Below are 17,573 nucleotides of genomic sequence, written 5' to 3'. Positions count from 1 at the left end.
CAATTGGTCAAGCACACCAGACTCAAGCTCTGGTGTTTCTGATCAGCAGAGTGTGGGTTCGAGTCCAAGTCATGTACAAGATTGGTAGTGCACATTTAAGAACCACAAACACATAGCATGGATGACTAGGAGCAAGTTCGAGTGCGCACATTTAGTCCACCAGTGGTCAACCTTCCACCTTTTTGCTAAAGTGTCACTGGTTCCCCTCTGCACTTAACACATGTTAGAATAGCACATGCTGTTGGGACCAGTGAAGAAACCATGGGCTCGAGGCTGGTTCCAAATGGTCGACCACAGTAGCCAACCAATGTTCGACCAGCCTGGGTTCGCGTCAAAATGGTCAACCTTTAGTTAACCATTGTGCACACTCGAACTTGCTTTAGGGTTTACAATAGTAGCTCTCAATAGTCATGTGAGACCAAGCTGTCAAACGCACTTGACTCAAGCTTTGGTCTTTCTGATCAGCAGAGTGGGGTTTGAGTCCCGGTCTTAAAACTTGTCTACTTAAAGGCACTGGACCCCTTTGGTAATTGTCAGAGACCAGTTTTCTCACTTGGTGTATCTCAACATATGCATAAAATAAAAAAACTGTGAAAATTTGAACTCACTTGGTCGTCGAAGTTGCGAGATAATAATAGAAGAAAAAACACCAGATGCTTGATTTCATGAACTCAAAATGTAATCCTGAGGTCTCAAAATCAAATAATTTAGTGGAAAATTGCTTAAGAGAATAATGGAAGAAAAAACACCCTTGTCGCACAAGTTGTGTGCTTTCAACTGCCTTGAATTTGAGACCTCAGGTGAGGTCTCAAACTCACTATTTAAGTGATAATTTGTTGTATGGGTGGGGCTGTATATATACAGAGCTATATTTTCATTCGCCTTGATCAAGGCGCTCCAGCCAGCCGCGACCTGCAAAATCCCAGTCCCCATCATTGAATTTCGCCAGCACACCCCCATACATAACACAGTGCATATAATACGTGTACAGCGTATGTACACATACGTACTGTACATGTACCATCTGTACGGTACACGTACGGTACATGAGTACTTTCTAAATCGTGCCGCACACCGGGCCGGGGCACACTACAACGCCAACAGCCTTGAATCAAGGCTATATTTTCGTAAGCATTGGGTGGAAGTGGGAGGAGGGGTCCTGCTCAAGGCCACACCCTGGTTTCTCTCCTCTAGATCGTTCATTTGTTGCCAACAACTAAATAATCTTTCTCCATTATGATTCCACTTACATGTACACCCTCATCAACCTGTACAGTTTCCTTGACTAGTTCACTGCAATTTCAAAAGATTATCAGAGATGAAATCAATATTCTGTACAAAATGTTTTATTGAAAGTAAAACTACACAAAGTATTAACAAAAGTACATGTACATCCTAAAAGGTCGGATCAAATTTGAGACAAACAAAAAATGAATATGAAGTACAGTGAAGTCTTAATCTGAAATCCAAGAATTCAAACGTAGTTAAAATATGTTGACAATGTACCCGACACTTAAACTTACTGTATGTTTTGGCAAATCATCCCTTTACTTTCAGTCCAGTATAAACATATGAAACACATTTATGTTTCGACAACCCTAAGGTTTCATTTTCCGAACTGTAAAACCCGGTTCATACTTCCCGCAAATGTGAATGTGATACAAATATTTAAGTCATAAATTCGCCTCAAATTATTCACATCAGTTGAAGTGTGCTCAACTCTTGCGAAACCCTCGCAGCGAAAAATGGAGCTTCGACGTCAAAATTTGCTTCGCATTTGTAGGAAGTACGAACAGAGCTTGACACTCACCCTTGCATATAGATCATAAGGGGCTGTCGGAAGATGGAGCAGCCATCAAAGAGCAGTCAGTAACAAAGACAAAATAATACTTGACAAAAAGTGTGGATTTTAACAAAGATCATGATGCTCTTTTAGCCCGCCAAGGACCATCAAAACAATTGGAAGTAATTACTTCTTGAACATACCGTTTGCACATTCTATCATCAGAATAAAAGAAATCAAAGAAAAAAAATTAGAACACAATGTCATTTAAAACATTTTGGCCGAGCACTCTTACATGGCTAACATTTTAGCCGTCATGTATGCAATCCTGCTTCTGGCCCAAAAATGTTTATTTGCAGGCATGTCACTTTACAGACGACGTGACCTATGTTTACATTCAAACCTCCCTCTGTTGACAAAACACTGTTCACGCGCCGGGCAAAAAGACACATAGTCACGGTAAGATTGTGTGCACTTTCTAGCTGGCTGCCAAAACACAAAGGTTTTGCTCGGTGGTATGCGCCCAATTCATGTTATGGTTTTGAGTGACGTCAGAGGTCACATCGTCTATATGCCTTGGAAAAAAAAATGGAATTCTTTTTTTAAAGGGGGATGTCCGAAATGCCTCTGTGACTTCATGGCATGCCTTATTGTGGCCAAACTATAACCCCTTTATAGGTTTAAAATGACCCATGGCACCCACAACAATTGCAGTGGTGACCTGTGCTTTTGCTTTTTGCTGCGCTGCCCCTTCCAAGGCTAAAATACAAACTTCCATTTTCCCCATAAAGTGCCCCTTACCAGGAGAAAATTGCTGTGCCCCTTCAAAAAGGAAGTTTAAGGTTTGCCTTTATAGGCACATACATGTATCATTCAATGCAGCATAAATCCGACAGCTTTCATATTTAGTTCTAAATGCATTGTCTAAAATGTCTCTGGCATGCCTTACTATGGTCCACATTGTACCCCGTTTTAGGCACATACATGTTATGTACATTCACTGCAGCATAAAAACCGACAGCTTTCATATGACAATATAACACTGAACTGAGGATTTCCGAAACGTTTCAGCTGCGTTCTCCCTAACAGTGGTCCGCTGGCCAAATGTTCTATCCAAGTAGTCTGGCTGGCTAGGTCAGTATTGAAAAGCATCCTTATTTAATATGAATTATGCACTGATAAAAAGGCTGACGGACAAGCTAACTGGTCCTGCTGACCATCCACTGAAAAACAAATTTTGGTCAGCTTTTCATTTTTCCCAAAGACCAAGGTTTGAAAGTCTTAGAAAGCAACACTCTAAGGCACTTTCCATGTTATAAAAAAAGTCTTTCATTGGTTAATATACATCACATGATAAACATCCTTCTCTGTGATTGGTCGATATGGCAAATCACATGATTTCTCCAAGATACATCTGTTTATCACTCGAGCATGAGAGAACTGCAAATAAAATGAAAAAAAACCCCACATTTTATCAGAACAAGGAAACTTAAAACTGTATTGCTAAAAGAAACTGGCTGATCATAGATGAGTAAGGTCGTGTCCAAATTAGCGGCTACAGCTACGGCTATGGCTAGATTTCCGCGTCACTATGCATTGAGGTATAGGACGTCCTTAGCAACACTCTTAGCAACAGCCGTAGCCGTGTCCGCCAATTCAGATTTGGCCTTAGGCAGGCTCTCAATGTCTTACGACAGAGCCAACCATTTTTGCTTAGCGGATTGGATTAGAAACAAAAGAAATGTATCCAGTCAAGTCAGGGAGTTCCATCTACATGATGATCAAACCCATAATTTGACAGTGACTTGGATGAGTCTATGTATGAGATATGCTCGTTCTTCAAACACCACTTATAAAGGTGATGGAGTGATTTTAATCTCAGGTTAATCGTTACAATCAACTGTTTCTCCTAGCTCCAACCTTTATCGTTTCAGACAAGTACAAGATTTGCCAATAACGGAAAACACATTCACTGGTTTCATAGTTACTTGTCTAACATCACAATGCCAGGCGGCCACTTCAAGGGGAGTGGTATTAAATTGATTTGGACTGTTAATCCAAATCAAACACTTCTCCCTAAAGAGTTGTATACACTGTTGTATCTTTAAGTTTACTGCTATAGTTGAAGGAAGGGTATGGGATCTGTGGCATTGCATGGTGAGGTTTCAATATATATATATTTGGTTTGCGGTAACACCGTGTGTGTATCTACTTGCTAGGTAGATTTTGTTCAGGAGACTGACGATGACTAGAGCAAGCTAGTCGAATCGTTTAGACCAATTAAGAACTCACTCTGCGGTAGTGAAGTTAATAACGATCTGCCATAAGCTGATTTTCTACATTCCGCCCTCTGGTAGTAATTAAAAGCAGGAGAGTTCTTTTCAAAACTGAGAAGACTCCCAAATTCTACCCCCCGGTAGTACCACAATACAAAGCAAGACAGTTTTTTTAAAGAACAAAATCTACCTGGCAAGTAGAAACAGACATGGTGTTACTGCAAACCAAATGTATTTTAAAGGAAGTACTTACTTATTGGTTCATTTGGATGGAATGCAATGTCATTAACAGATCCAGAATGTCCTGGTAGTTTATAGAGAATACGTCTTGATGTTGTGTCCCATACGTAGACGAATCTATCAGCAGAACCAGCTGCTATCTTACTACCATCGGGTGACCAAGCACATCTTAACAGGTTCTAGAATTAAGAAATGTCACTCATCAATGTTGGTTTGAAATGATAAACACATGGGAAATGTACCTTCATAATATTCAGGGTATTAATGAATACTTGTCTAATGTCATTAATCCAATCCTTGTTGACAAATAATGTTTTATTGTCACTTGTAAAATATAAATGTACAGTGAAATGCATTGTGGTTTTGCGTGTCTAAAAATATGTTATACAAAAATACACCCTAAAAATTTACCCTTATACAAAAATATATCGATCTATAAACATTTATGAAAAGTAAATGTTACCTGTTCAAAATTATGTTGTGCGCCTTGGAAGAGCTTTACACATCTTTCTTGAGGAGCAAAAGGTCGAATGTCCCAAATTCGTACTGTAAGCAAAAAGCAATGTAAATATTACAACATAAATGATTACCGGCCGGTAGGATTTGAAACTTTGCATGGTGGAAGAATAACTTAGAGAGGTATGCGGTAACACCATGTGAAGACCATCAGAGCATACTGATCAAAACTTTGAGTCGTTAAAAACCACTAGTCGTTAGGTACATTTAGTAAACGTTTCTTGCACAAATCATCTAAAAGAGGTTTGCGGTAACACCTCGTGAAAATCTCTTTGGAGTGGTATTGGTTCTGAAAAGAACATGCTGATCGAAACGTTGAGTTGTCAAGAACTAACACTACTGAAAAGAGATTTTCACATGGTGTTACCTAAAACCTCTCTTACTTATTTGCTGTAATTTAGCTTTTGCTAGGGTTGAAACTGGAGATAATAAAACTTTTCCTAAAAACGATCACATACTGATTAAAACATTAAAGGCAGTGGACACTTTTGGTAATTACTCAAAATAATTATCATCTTAAAACCTTTCTTGATTACGAGTAATGGGGAGAGGATTATGGTATAACAAATTGTGAGAAATAGATCCCTCTGAAGTGACGTAGTTTTCAAGAAAAAAAGTAATTTTCCACGAATTTGATTGTGAGACCTCAAGTTTAGAATTTGAGGTCTTGAAATCAAGCATCAGAAAGCACACATCTTCGTGTAACAAGGGTGTTTTTTCTTTCATTATTACCTCGCAAATTCGACAAACGATTGTGCTCAAATTTTAACAGGTTTGTTATTTTATGCATATGTTGAGATACGCCAACAGTGAAGACTAGTCTTTGACAATTACCAATAGTGTCCACTGTCTTTAAAGTCAACCACCAGTTCTTTTCAAAACCAACACTACCCAAAGAGATTTTCACAAGGTGTTATCATCGCAAACCTCTCTATCATACTGATTGAAACCCTTTTTTTTTTAAAGCCGAGTGTCAACTTTGACTGCCTGTAGCTGAATTCAAAAAGCTGTTTGATGACTTACATGTATTGTCCATAGAGTTGGAGAGTAGATACGACCCATCACCACTCAACGATAAACCAGTCACTGAGTCTGTGTGTCCAGGCATCTTATATAACATCCCATTCTTTCTCAAGTCCCAAACCTGACAGAAAACAAAAATTCAACATCAACACTTGAACTCTCCTCATGTAACAGGCCTTGAACTTCCCTCTTGGGAGGGGCACAGCAATTTTTCCTCTGGTAAGGGGCACTTCTATGAGCAAAATGTAAGTTTGTAATAGGACTTTGCAAAGGGCACCGCAGCAAAAGCACAGGGCATCACAACTAGGACTAACCACAACAATTGCTGTGGGTACCGTGGGTTAATTAAAGGCATGATGTTATAACAAAAATAGTGGCTTTTTATATAGGGCTCTTATCTGTCTCTCCGTGACGCTCAAGGCGCTTCAATATTCAGTTTTTTCCTATAAGATATTTTGGAGCCTGAAGTACATGTGATATAGCACCATGTAATGGTTTACAAGGTGCAATATGCTGCCAATCAAACCAGGAACACCGCGACAGACCCCATTTCTTTTTGATAAGTGCATAGGGTTCTTTTATGTGCATTACACAACACACAGGACCAACGGTTTTAAGTCCTATCCAAATGATGAAGCATAATGGTTAAGTGTCTTGCTTAAGGACACAAGTGTCATGACTGGGATTCAGACTTACACTCTGCTCATCAGAAACACCAGAGCTTGAGTCAAGTGCGCTTAACCGCTTGGCCACAACATGCCAGATTTAGTCTAACATCTCAGCGATTAAAGCTTGTGCAGTTAATGTTTTCAAAAGCCGTGATAAGTGCGGGAAAGACAGACTAGTCCTGACAAGCTTGGCCCAAATTCATGGCTCTACTTACCTTGATATCGTTATCAATTCCAGCTGAGACAATTTGATCGCTGGTATCATTGAAGGTAACAGAGAGAACTTGGTAAGTATTCTGGAAAGTTTGCACCACTCCTCTCTTTCTACTGTCCCAAAGCTGTCAAGGAAAACAGAAAATAAAAGTTAATTGTTAAAATCACTGGAATCTTTCCACACTACTACTCTATTCCAGCGGAACTGCATTGAAGAAGGCTCGTCCTTTTGTTTAGTGTTTGTTCGATGCTCAAAGAGAACGTTGCGTGGGGAAGAACATACATAATAATAACAATATTTAAAGATTTGTACAGCGCATATATCTGCCTATAATGGCACCCAAGGCGCACAAAGAAACACTAGAAACAGCTATTAAAGGCAGTGGACCCTATTGGTAATTACTCAAAATAATTATTAGCATAAAACCTTTCTTGGTGACGAGTAATGGGGAGAGGTTGATGGTATAAAACATTGTGAGAAACAGCTCCCTCTGAAGTGCCATAGAGTTCGAGAAAGAAGTAATTTTCCACAAATTTGATTTCGAGACCTCAGATTTAGAACTTGAGGTCTCGAAATCAACCATCTATTAACGCACACAACTTCGTGTGACAAGGGTGCTTTTTCTTTCATTATTATCTCGCAAGTTTGATGACCGATTGAGCTCAAATTTTCACAGGTTTGTTATTTTATAAGTATCTTGAGATACATCAACTGTGAAGGCTAGTCTTTGACAATTACCAATAGTGTCCACTGCCTTTAAACAAAATAATGACAAGTGTGGACATGACAGTTAATCGCTGGATTCCTTCACACATGTAGATTGCAAGTTCGTTGCAAGCTGGATAATTCAGCTGCAGCATGAGTGCTTTGAAGATATGTAGACAGATTTTGAAGTCAACACACTTAGTGACAGGAAACCAGTGGTGTTTCTTCAAAAGAGGGCTAACACTATCACTACGACGCTTCATGAACACAATACAAGCAGCCTTAATCTGTAACTTCCGTCGGCGGGGTAGAGGACGTTTGGATATGCCATACAATTTAAGATTTTTTTTCTCATTTTAGAAAACCATTTAGTGCATGCAAATAATACTACTAATAATAGTAATATCAAAGCATTGTTTAGCGCACCAAACAAGGTACTCAAGGCGCTTAGTATAATATACAAACTTCCGGGAAAGATAGCTATCGAGGGTGCTATGGTGCATTCAGCGACCAATGCAAGGAACACCAGGGCGAACCCCTTCTCTTTTCGATAAGTGCACTGTGTTCTTTTACAAAGCTTCTAGCATCACATAATTCCTTATTACCTTTATAGTTCCATCATCCCCACCACTGACTATCAACGAAGGTCCTCGTCTTGCTGGATAAACTGAATTAACAAACGCCGTGTGTCCTCTCATCTTCTTGATTCTAGTCCCTGTCTCGGTGTCCCAGAGACATAGCAGTTTATCTGTGCTGCATGACACAAGCTGACTGTGGAGAAGGAAAAAAACATGAATAGTAATAGCAGTAGCTTTGTACACAGCACTCATGTCAGTAACTCAGTGACACTCAATGCCGTCAACTTCCAACATTTTTTCTGCAAGGTATGTGGGGCTACATTTGAAGTATAAGACCCATTCCTTTACATATAATCAAGTCATGGCCGAGCGGTTAAGAGCACCGGATTCAAGCACTGGTGTTTGATCAGCAGGGTGTGGGTTCGGATCCCGGTCGTGACGCTTGCTACATAAAATTGGGGAGGTAGTGCTTCAGGCCTTGATCTTGGGCAAAAAAGGGGCAGGCCACTTTGGCCTTGCCCTCATCAAAATTCAACAGGGCACCAAGGCCAACTCAAGGGGGCACCAAGGCCATTCATTTCAAAACCTTTAATTTAAATAACCTTTATTTACAGCCTGTGTATAAATGCCTATTTTCTAGGTCACATGTGTAACACCGTATCCAAAGAGCCAATGTAGCCATTGGTCACATTCCCTTTATACCAAATGAAAATGTTGATAGTAAATTAAAATAATAACATAAAATGGTACCAGACTATTTTTCCTTCCAGCCTTAGTTTTGTTAAATTGTTTTGAATGGTAAAAAACAAGATGGCTGCACCATGGTAAAGGTGTATTATTTGTTATTTATTACACAGGCATGCAACCGCAGTTTGTCAAAAAAGGAATTTAATTCCCATCTACAACTTCGAATCATTTAACTAACTTAAAAATGTATGATACTTTTTAAAATTTAGACAAAACTTAAATATGTGAACCCTTTGATTTTAATAGAATGTATAGTGTCCCTTTAAAATGTAGATTTAAACAATTTATATGTATGGTCTCTTTAAAATATGGATCCAGTAGAAATGATTATTATAAAAAACCTTAAAACATTCTAATACCTTTGATATAAACACTTAAAATGTGTTCCTTTTTAATGAAATGTGGAGTCCCTTTAAAATATTTACTTTCAATTATTCAATTAGTACAATCCTGTACTGACTGGTTAATTTATAAATATTTTGAGCCTTCCTTGAGAAAAGCATCCTTTTTGCGCTTTTTTACACGATTGTGTGAAGGCATGATGCTTACTTTTGAACTTCAGTTTTTGGAGATCAGCGTGTACAAACGTTGGATGTGAATGGTCAGAACTTTTTCCATTCATAAAAAATATGCGCTGGTATCCGACTCATTTTAACGTCCGTCGATGTCGGTTTTTTCCCATAACCGATATATCGAAAATTTAATATCGAGTATACTCGATATATCGAGTATTTCCCGCGCGCAAGATGGAAGCCTAAAAACAGCACTTGGTATACTCATGGAGGTAGAAATATATATACCATAGACTGACAGTTTAATAGGGTTACATTTCAACCTGTTTTTGTCTGATCCCCCGAACTTGTTTGTAGTCCAAACAATTTCAGATTGCGTAGTCCCGCCCCGATTATTTCTGGTTTTACAACAAAGTATGATCGCCGCTACCGCTGGCTTGGCCAATTGGTGGACGCTCACCACAATTCTCGATTCGTGATTGGCCATGATTGGCCGTCTCAAAATGACACAGAGCCTTTGTGAGTTGCGTGACTCGCCGACATTAAGGTGTCAGTTGCCGATGCATTGACGTAGAAGTGTCAATCAAGTTGTCCGACGGGCGCGCGGACTACCTTCTTTTTACGGTTGAAAATGGTTGAGATAATCATCGAAAAAAAATCACTAGAAAGTCCCGCAAAACACAGACCTACCACTCAGCGATCACAATAGCCTTGACCAAAGACTGCATGTATCTGCGCATGCTTGGGCAAACGGGTTTTCCCCCCGAATTGCAATAACCATACACGCTGGTGTGCACGCTTAAACCGTACAACAGCATAGTCTTCGCTGGTACGCACGCAATAGCCGCCGACAGCGTGGTCTGCCAAGCATATAGTTCCTCGGAAATGTTAGCTTGTTTACCGAAAACAACACAACGTGTAGGCTTTATTTGACCAAAATGACGCCATTACGATACCTTGGATTGATAGAAAGATTATTTTACTGTATAACGTAAGATTGTTTTCTTCCTTGTTTTGTTTTGTCTTGTTGATTCGGGGAAGTTTTTGCGGGGTATTTTTGCAAAGTCAATAATGCTGTGATGAAGACGCATTGATTTTGATCACATGCCGAGGGAAGTTGCATCTTAAACAGCCGATAGGCTAGGGCAGCAGCAGCGGTTTCTTTTGAGGTTTTACCGTGTGCTCGCCGCGGGGTCGTGAACTTCTGCGGCGGGCCGGCGGCTGATGGCGAAAACACAAAGAACATGCAGACATACTTGGTTGTAAAATGTATTTTATTTAATAGGGCAACTCAAAATGATGAAACTACATAACGACGACGGCTTTTCTAATACTCAAACACAGATTTCTTTTAAATAATCGGACACTCTTTTGGTATTTTCGATACCATTTAGGAACATCGAAATTTTCAAAACATCGAAATTTTCGATATATATCGAAAATCCGATATTACGATATGATTATAAAAGTGACATCGGCGATTTCGATGTCAAAAAAATATCGAGTTTTTGAGTATTTTCGATATATCGACGGACGTTAACTCATTTGTGCTGAGTTTATTATCACTACGCTGGTTACCGCGCGTTCATGTATATCACGTGGCCGCGGGCCGGGCTAAAACGTGCGCTGGCATCCGACCCAGTTGTAGTGATTTTACAATTACAACACTGGTTACCTTGTACAAATACAGCCGGCTGTTCAACCCGTGCTTATCAAGCCGCATTTCGGAGCCGCTTATTATCAGCGTGTGTGGGGCCGGCCGGGAGATCGAGCGGGTGTGAGTCTCAAGTGATCCTACGAGCAAGCTAGCTACGACACACGTTATATCGATACCGACGTGGAGTATATTCACCGCAAACATTTGTTGAATGGTGTTTTGTATGCACGGAAACTCTACACAATGTTCGTGATATGTACATGTATGATTGTCATATTGTCATGACGGTATGTAGCTCGGTAAAATACAAAAGGGCACGCTGGCCAAGTTGGCCGCAACGTGTGTATTTTTTTAAGGGGCATGCGGCAAAGTTGGAAGGGCATGCGGCCATTTGCCGCGGTGGCCGCGGTAAAGATCGAGGCCTGAGTGCTTTCTGCTCTACCGGCCAGGCTTCGAATTGATGATACCCAAGCCTACATTCGTATGGACTGTGAAAGGGGTAACCCTGTTTCAGCCCTAGGCGTAGCACGGCCCTGGAAAAAATAATTGTAGCCCACACCTTGAAGTGGCCTTCAGGCCTTGTGTGTCAGGCGACTTGCATAAAAAAAAAGTAAAAAAAAAAGTCATGGTGCAATATGCAGCCAATCAAACCAGGAACACCGGGGCGAACCTCTTCTCTATAGGAGCAACAGGTTTCTTTCACATGAGTTACACAACACATGGAACAAACGGCTTCATGTTCCATCCGAACGTTGAAGCAATAATGGTTAAGTGTCTAGCCTAAAAAGCACACAAATGTCATGAGGGGCCAGAGCCCACATTCTGCTGGTTGGAAACACCAGAGCCTGATGAGTTAGGTGAAGTAAAAAGAATGGCTGCACACAAAATGTTTCAACTTTTTAAAGGTTTTGGGGGTTTTCTTAAAGGAAGGTTGTTTATGAATGGGAAAACAGTAGGTAACTTAGTCTTAAACTGCTGTTTTAAACCTTGAAGGGTTTGCAGTTTGATAAGGTATCATGCCCCTGCAATGTTTTAAATTGCAGTTTAAGACCTCGTTGCCAACTCTTTTATTCCCTTATTTAAAATTAACCTTACCAGTCACAAATAGCTACCGACACCTTTAGATTTGCACCTGGACTGGTAAAATCGCAAAAGAGAGAAAAAAGCAAAACAAATTTACCCGTCAGTCGTATACTGTAGTTCCATGATTGCTCCTTGATGCCCAGAAAGCACTGCATAGTTGGCGCACTCACCGTACACACTCCATAAAACTATTCAACACAAATTCACAATGAAAAAAAAGTTACTAACTAGGATTGAACGCTTTAAATCATAAAAAAACAGTGCCATCATTGTGATAAATAGAGGCACTTGATACCTAGCTAGACCAGCATGCACCTCATTACCATGCCTAACGTGTGTGTTCCGATTATTTGCGATAAGGTGTATGCAGTGGTGTAGTGGTGTCTTCCCTTGCCTTCCACCTATGGGACCCAGGTTCGAATCCCACAGGGGCACCTAGATTGGGTTTTAAGTCCCTACTTGACTGATGGGTTTGTTTTATAAGGTTGTTTCAGGCCTGGTATTACATTCAGGGCACGGAGGCCATGGCCCCTGTTGCCCCTGGTCCTGGCCTTGGTGTCCCTTCAAAAGTTTCCCATTGACTTTAAGATTTTCCAATGGAAGTGCACTTTGCAAAATGAAAATTGGCCTTGCCCTTTCAAAAATTAAATTCCAGGCCAGTTGTTTTCACAAATTTAAAAATGAAATTTCTTCATCGTCTTTTTATTAGAGCGGTGAATATAGGGTGCGTTTGATTAGCTTCCCCGGGTTGACCCGTATCTGCCCCCGGTACGTTCGAATAGCTTTGACGTCATTCCAGGGGCTCACCTGGGTCAGCCCCAAGTACCCTGCTTGTGGAAAGGGTCACTTGGGGCTGGCCCAAGGTGCAAGACGCTACCACTAGAGGGCGAGTGATCGTTCTATTAGCTCTTGTCTGGGGCTCACCCGAATGAGTACCAGGGTCGACACAGGGAAGCTTTTAAATCCAACGCACCCATATTTATTCAGATCCATATCATGCAGAGTGAAGGCTGGCCCCCCAAACTATTATTCCCTAATTATACTTACAGATATTCCTGTCAAATGATCCTGATGCTAGAGTGTTTCCATCGGGATGGAATTTAGCGGAGAAGATTTCTGCTCCATGACCAGACAGCAGCATGATCGGAGCAAGAAGGCTCGATGTTCGCGGTGGTCCCTGTTTACAAATACAAAAAAAACACAATCAATCATATTTCAGGATTTTAGCAAAAGTTTTTTCTTTTGTTTCAAAGAAATTTATTTGACAAAATCTTACTAAAACCCTCTAATATGTGTAAACTAAACTACTGCCTCTCGGCGTCTCGATCTCAGTCGATCAGGTGAGTTTATTGTCACTCCTTGTTTTGATGATTTGAATCTTATAAAAAAAATTATATAGCCGGCCTAGGGCGCGCATGAAGTGGCGTTAGCTTTAAAAAAAAAAAAAAATTATTAATTTTAAACAAAGAATAAATTAAGTAGGATGGATTGTTTCTCCTATATTTTATTATTAATATTAATAATAACAATCAACATGATGATGATCGAGTGGAGAAACCTGCAGATTGAGATTGTGCAAGTCCGTTAAATACGTTAACCGTGCGCATATAAAGACAATCGCAATGCCTACAAGTTGGTTTGTTAATGTTGAATCCAAAATAACTACTTAAGTTTATGCTGGGTTTTTTTTGTGTTGAAGAAAACTCTTTCTATTGTCCGGATACTGGGCAAAAGTAATACAATATCGTTCCAAAAAAACTTACCGCTTGGACCATCGTTCCACCTCCTACGGCCGATGAGACCAACTCATTCCTGGGTCTCTTTAGGTGGACCAATGCCCCCTCCTCAGCTTTCCGCTTTCCTTCCAACATCGGCATTTATTTATGTGTGTAAAATCGGAAGAAAAACAATCATAAAATTGTAACTTTTTTTCTCAAACGTGCAACAAACGCCAATGATGGTCAAACTGAACTCTTGAGGGCGCTATTAATTTCTAAAATTAATTCGCGCAAGCTGCCATATTTTAACTGCGCAAAGTTAGTATAGTTTCCTTACGTGATTTGCGCAGGAGGTACCCTTGGCGCAAACTTTGTACACCACGCAATACTTGCCGTTCAACAATAGAGCTGATTGTTCTTCACCACTTTAAAGTGAATTGAGAGCTTTATGAAGAAAAATTACCCGAACAGTTTTCAAAGGTTAGTTCATTTTGTATTATTAAAATGCTGGTTGTCAACTTTTGTTTAAGTTGCTTTTGTTAAAATATTTGGAGAATGTTGTAAAAACAGGGTTTCTCATGAACTGTAAGTTTATAATTGATTTTGCCAACGGGAGCGGCTGGTTTGTACGCGTTGTGATGGTTTGTACCCCTATCTCACTAAAATGAGTCCCGCCCGTATAGACACAAAATAATTCGTAACACAGAAACAATACTTAAGAGGTCTCACAGATTTTTACAGTGAATGGACAATTTGTTTCCGCTTGAACGTTTGTTCTCTGCTGGGAGTTGATATAATATGAGTTACATTCACTGGGCCATCGATTTATATAATTTACCAAGTTACATTCACAAACACCCGGTTTAATGTTTCCAAACGATTCTTGGAATATCGAAAAATGTTTCTATAATATAGGATTAGGCCTAGGAGGCCTTTTAATCTCTAAGCAAATTAATTTTCTATTTATTTGCATTATCTAAAAAATACAAGTTGGAATTTAGTCAATGAAGCCAGCCGTGTCACTGTTTGGCAATTTTTTATTTGTAGGCATTTAAAATTAATTGGACTCTCAATTCGGTCGGGTGGAATTGGGGGCCTCGGTGCAAAATCGAAGTTCCCCTTGATCCTTCCTAAATTCTGAACCCGCCAATGTGACGCTGTGGAAGAAACTTCTGTAAACGGAACCGTGTAGTAATTCCGGTCAATTGCGTATCCAAAACGCGCAATTCTTAAGTTTGTATCGACAAACTACAGTTTGAAAACTGCGCGCAGGCAAACTTTTGGATCGGCTTGCGCGAATTTCAAGAAATATTGCACCATTAACTTTTACTAGCGCCCTCTAGAGTTCAGTTTGATCAGCGGCGCTATTTCATTCGAGATTATTGGCACCACACGCGGGGCGACGAGATGTACAAGACTATAGCCTCTCATCACATTTCGAACTTTTCAGTGTCTTTCTCAAAGTAAATAAACGAAAGAGTAATAATAATGGGATGGAAATATTTTTTTCTTCAAATTTTTAGAATGTTAGGATCAAGACCAGGGAACTTTGTTTACTTTAAGGCAATCCTCCAGACTCCAAATGTTTCCTTTTCCTTATTCCTCTGTGTTTTAATTGCTCATTGGTGATCTTTGAATGTGTTTACCTTGTTATAGTATGAACATTATTGTAATGTTTATCTACCCAAGAAACGAAATAAACCTATTAATAAATAATTGGATGTATCGATTGTCTGTGTTCGATTATTTTGCTCGAAAAATCGGTCGTGCACGCTTCCGGAGTGAAATCGCAAAAGTTCTCGGATTTTGGCGAAAAAGTGACCCAATACTTATGCAGACAAATAAGGAAGAGTTCTCAGAGGTTCTGAAATTCGGGTAGAGTTCAGAGGCTTAAAGTCCTCAAGAGATATGGGGGGGGGGGCAGCGGCGCTCACGCATTTGACTGACATGCACCAAAACTCAACAACTGTATTTGAGTGTTATTTTCATATTGACTGGATTCATTTTTCTAGTTAGTGTTCGATGTCCTCATACCGTTGTATACAAAATGATCTTTACGTACTAAGGCAGCTACATAATTATAACCTACCACCGAACGAAGTGGAAAATCACTCGGTTTGTTTTCTGAACGGAAATTCAGTGTAGAGTTATATAATTGTTTTGAAAAATTCATTTTTTCTTTCGCTTGTCAATTATAGTGACAGTTTCCTTTTTATTCCTTTTTACCACGTTTTATTCTGTAATCTGTCTTTAGCTTCTTTAGGGAGCCACTTTGTGCTTCATGGCCCCCGGGGTGAAAGTTTCCATCTTTCTTTAGACCAGTCTTGAAATTTTGGCAAGTGGGTCATTTGGGGACGTAGTTGAAGTCATGGTGTGGAGGTAGTTTGCAGAAAACATGAAGTAAACGTTTTATACTAATTATTCGCATTATACAAATCATTGGTCACGTTACACTAAAGATCTGCATAAAGTGAATAATTATTTTCAAACGTTTGTTGTACGCCCGATTTCCTACTTTGGAAACTACTTTCACACCATGACTTCAAGTACGTCCCCAAATTACCGCCTTGCCAAATTTCTAATCACATGCAATATCCTTACAAGAATGATAAAAAACATCACCACCGGGAGCCACGAAGAAAAATGGCTCTCTAAACAAGCTAAAGATAGATGCAGATGTTATATTAAAGATTTGCGGTTTATATTGATATATAAGATCTGCTTAACGTGGAAAATAATTGATGTAAAACGTTAATTTACGTCCGATATCCATGCCACCATGATTTCAACTCTACGTACCCAAAATACCACCTAGCCAAATTTCGAATAGGGTCAATTAATCCGTAACTTAAGCGTTATGTAACGAATTACGGGGGAGCCACCTAGCAATAAGTGGTTCCTTTAAAAACAATTGGAATAGGAGCAGTTGTACAGCTGGACCCGTATTGTCCTTGGCCTAGACCCTGCTCTCCAGTACCCGAACTCCCGACTCTTCTACTCTACATGTTCGCCGGGGACGGAGCTCCGCCACGGTTTTATGAGGGACGGAGCTCCGCCAGGGCCCCATGAGGGATGATCTTTACGTACTAAGGCAGCTACATAATTATAACCTACCACCGAACGAAGTGGAAAATCACTCGGTTTGTTTTCTGAACGGAAATTCAGTGTAGAGTTATATAATTGTTTTGAAAAATTCATTTTTTCTTTCGCTTGTCAATTATAGTGACAGTTTCCTTTTTATTCCTTTTTACTACGTTTTATTCTGTAATCTGTCTTTAGCTTCTTTAGGGAGCCACTTTGTGCTTCATGGCCCCCGGGGTGAAAGTTTCCATCTTTCTTTAGACCAGTCTTGAAATTTTGGCAAGTGGGTCATTTGGGGACGTAGTTGAAGTCATGGTGTGGAGGTAGTTTGCAGAAAACATGAAGTAAACGTTTTATACTAATTATTCGCATTATAAAAATCATTGGTCACGTTACACTAAAGATCTGCATAAAGTGAATAATTATTTTCAAACGTTTGTTGTACGCCCGATTTCCTACTTTGGAAACTACTTTCACACCATGACTTCAAGTACGTCCCCAAATTACCGCCTTGCCAAATTTCTAATCACATGCAATATCCTTACAAGAATGATAAAAAACATCACCACCGGGAGCCACGAAGAAAAATGGCTCTCTAAACAAGCTAAAGATAGATGCAGATGTTATATTAAAGATTTGCGGTTTATATTGATATATAAGATCTGCTTAACGTGGAAAATAATTGATGTAAAACGTTAATTTACGTCCGATATCCATGCCACCATGATTTCAACTCTACGTACCCAAAATACCACCTAGCCAAATTTCGAAT

General features: G+C 39.8%; 1 protein-coding gene across 1 annotated transcript; it reads right to left on the bottom strand.

The window, feature by feature from the left end:
* Window positions 1-1,330: 1,330 nt before the first annotated feature.
* On the bottom strand, window positions 1,331-13,949 carry LOC117300947 (U5 small nuclear ribonucleoprotein 40 kDa protein-like). The gene is made up of 9 exons (XM_033784816.1): window positions 13,766-13,949; window positions 13,050-13,179; window positions 12,100-12,190; window positions 8,031-8,196; window positions 6,722-6,844; window positions 5,839-5,959; window positions 4,763-4,845; window positions 4,313-4,478; window positions 1,331-3,223 (listed from the first exon to the last, which is right to left on the bottom strand). Exons 1-9 carry the CDS (start codon window positions 13,877-13,879, stop codon window positions 3,174-3,176), a joined length of 1,044 nt encoding a protein of 347 aa, XP_033640707.1. The 5' UTR covers window positions 13,880-13,949; the 3' UTR covers window positions 1,331-3,173.
* Between the last annotated feature and the right edge of the window lie 3,624 nt (window positions 13,950-17,573).

This window comes from Asterias rubens, chromosome 16 (assembly GCF_902459465.1).
Source record: "Asterias rubens chromosome 16, eAstRub1.3, whole genome shotgun sequence".
NCBI classification, from domain to species: domain Eukaryota; kingdom Metazoa; phylum Echinodermata; class Asteroidea; order Forcipulatida; family Asteriidae; genus Asterias; species Asterias rubens.
The sequence above is the reverse complement of the archived record's forward strand: the minus strand, read 5'-3'. Positions and strand labels throughout refer to the sequence as shown.

Excerpts from the sequence above, each read along its gene's own strand:
- LOC117300947 (XM_033784816.1), bottom strand. The coding sequence starts at position 13,879 with ATGCCGATGTTGGAAGGAAAGCGGAAAGCTGAGGAGGGGGCATTGGTC. Across the intron at positions 8,197-12,099 it reads CTACAGTATACGACTGACGG|TCAGCTTGTGTCATGCAGCA; the intron begins GTAAATTTGTTT and ends CCTTCTCCACAG. Across the intron at positions 3,224-4,312 it reads CCATCCAAATGAACCAATAA|TTCTCTCATGCTCGAGTGAT; the intron begins GTAAGTACTTCC and ends TTTTATTTGCAG.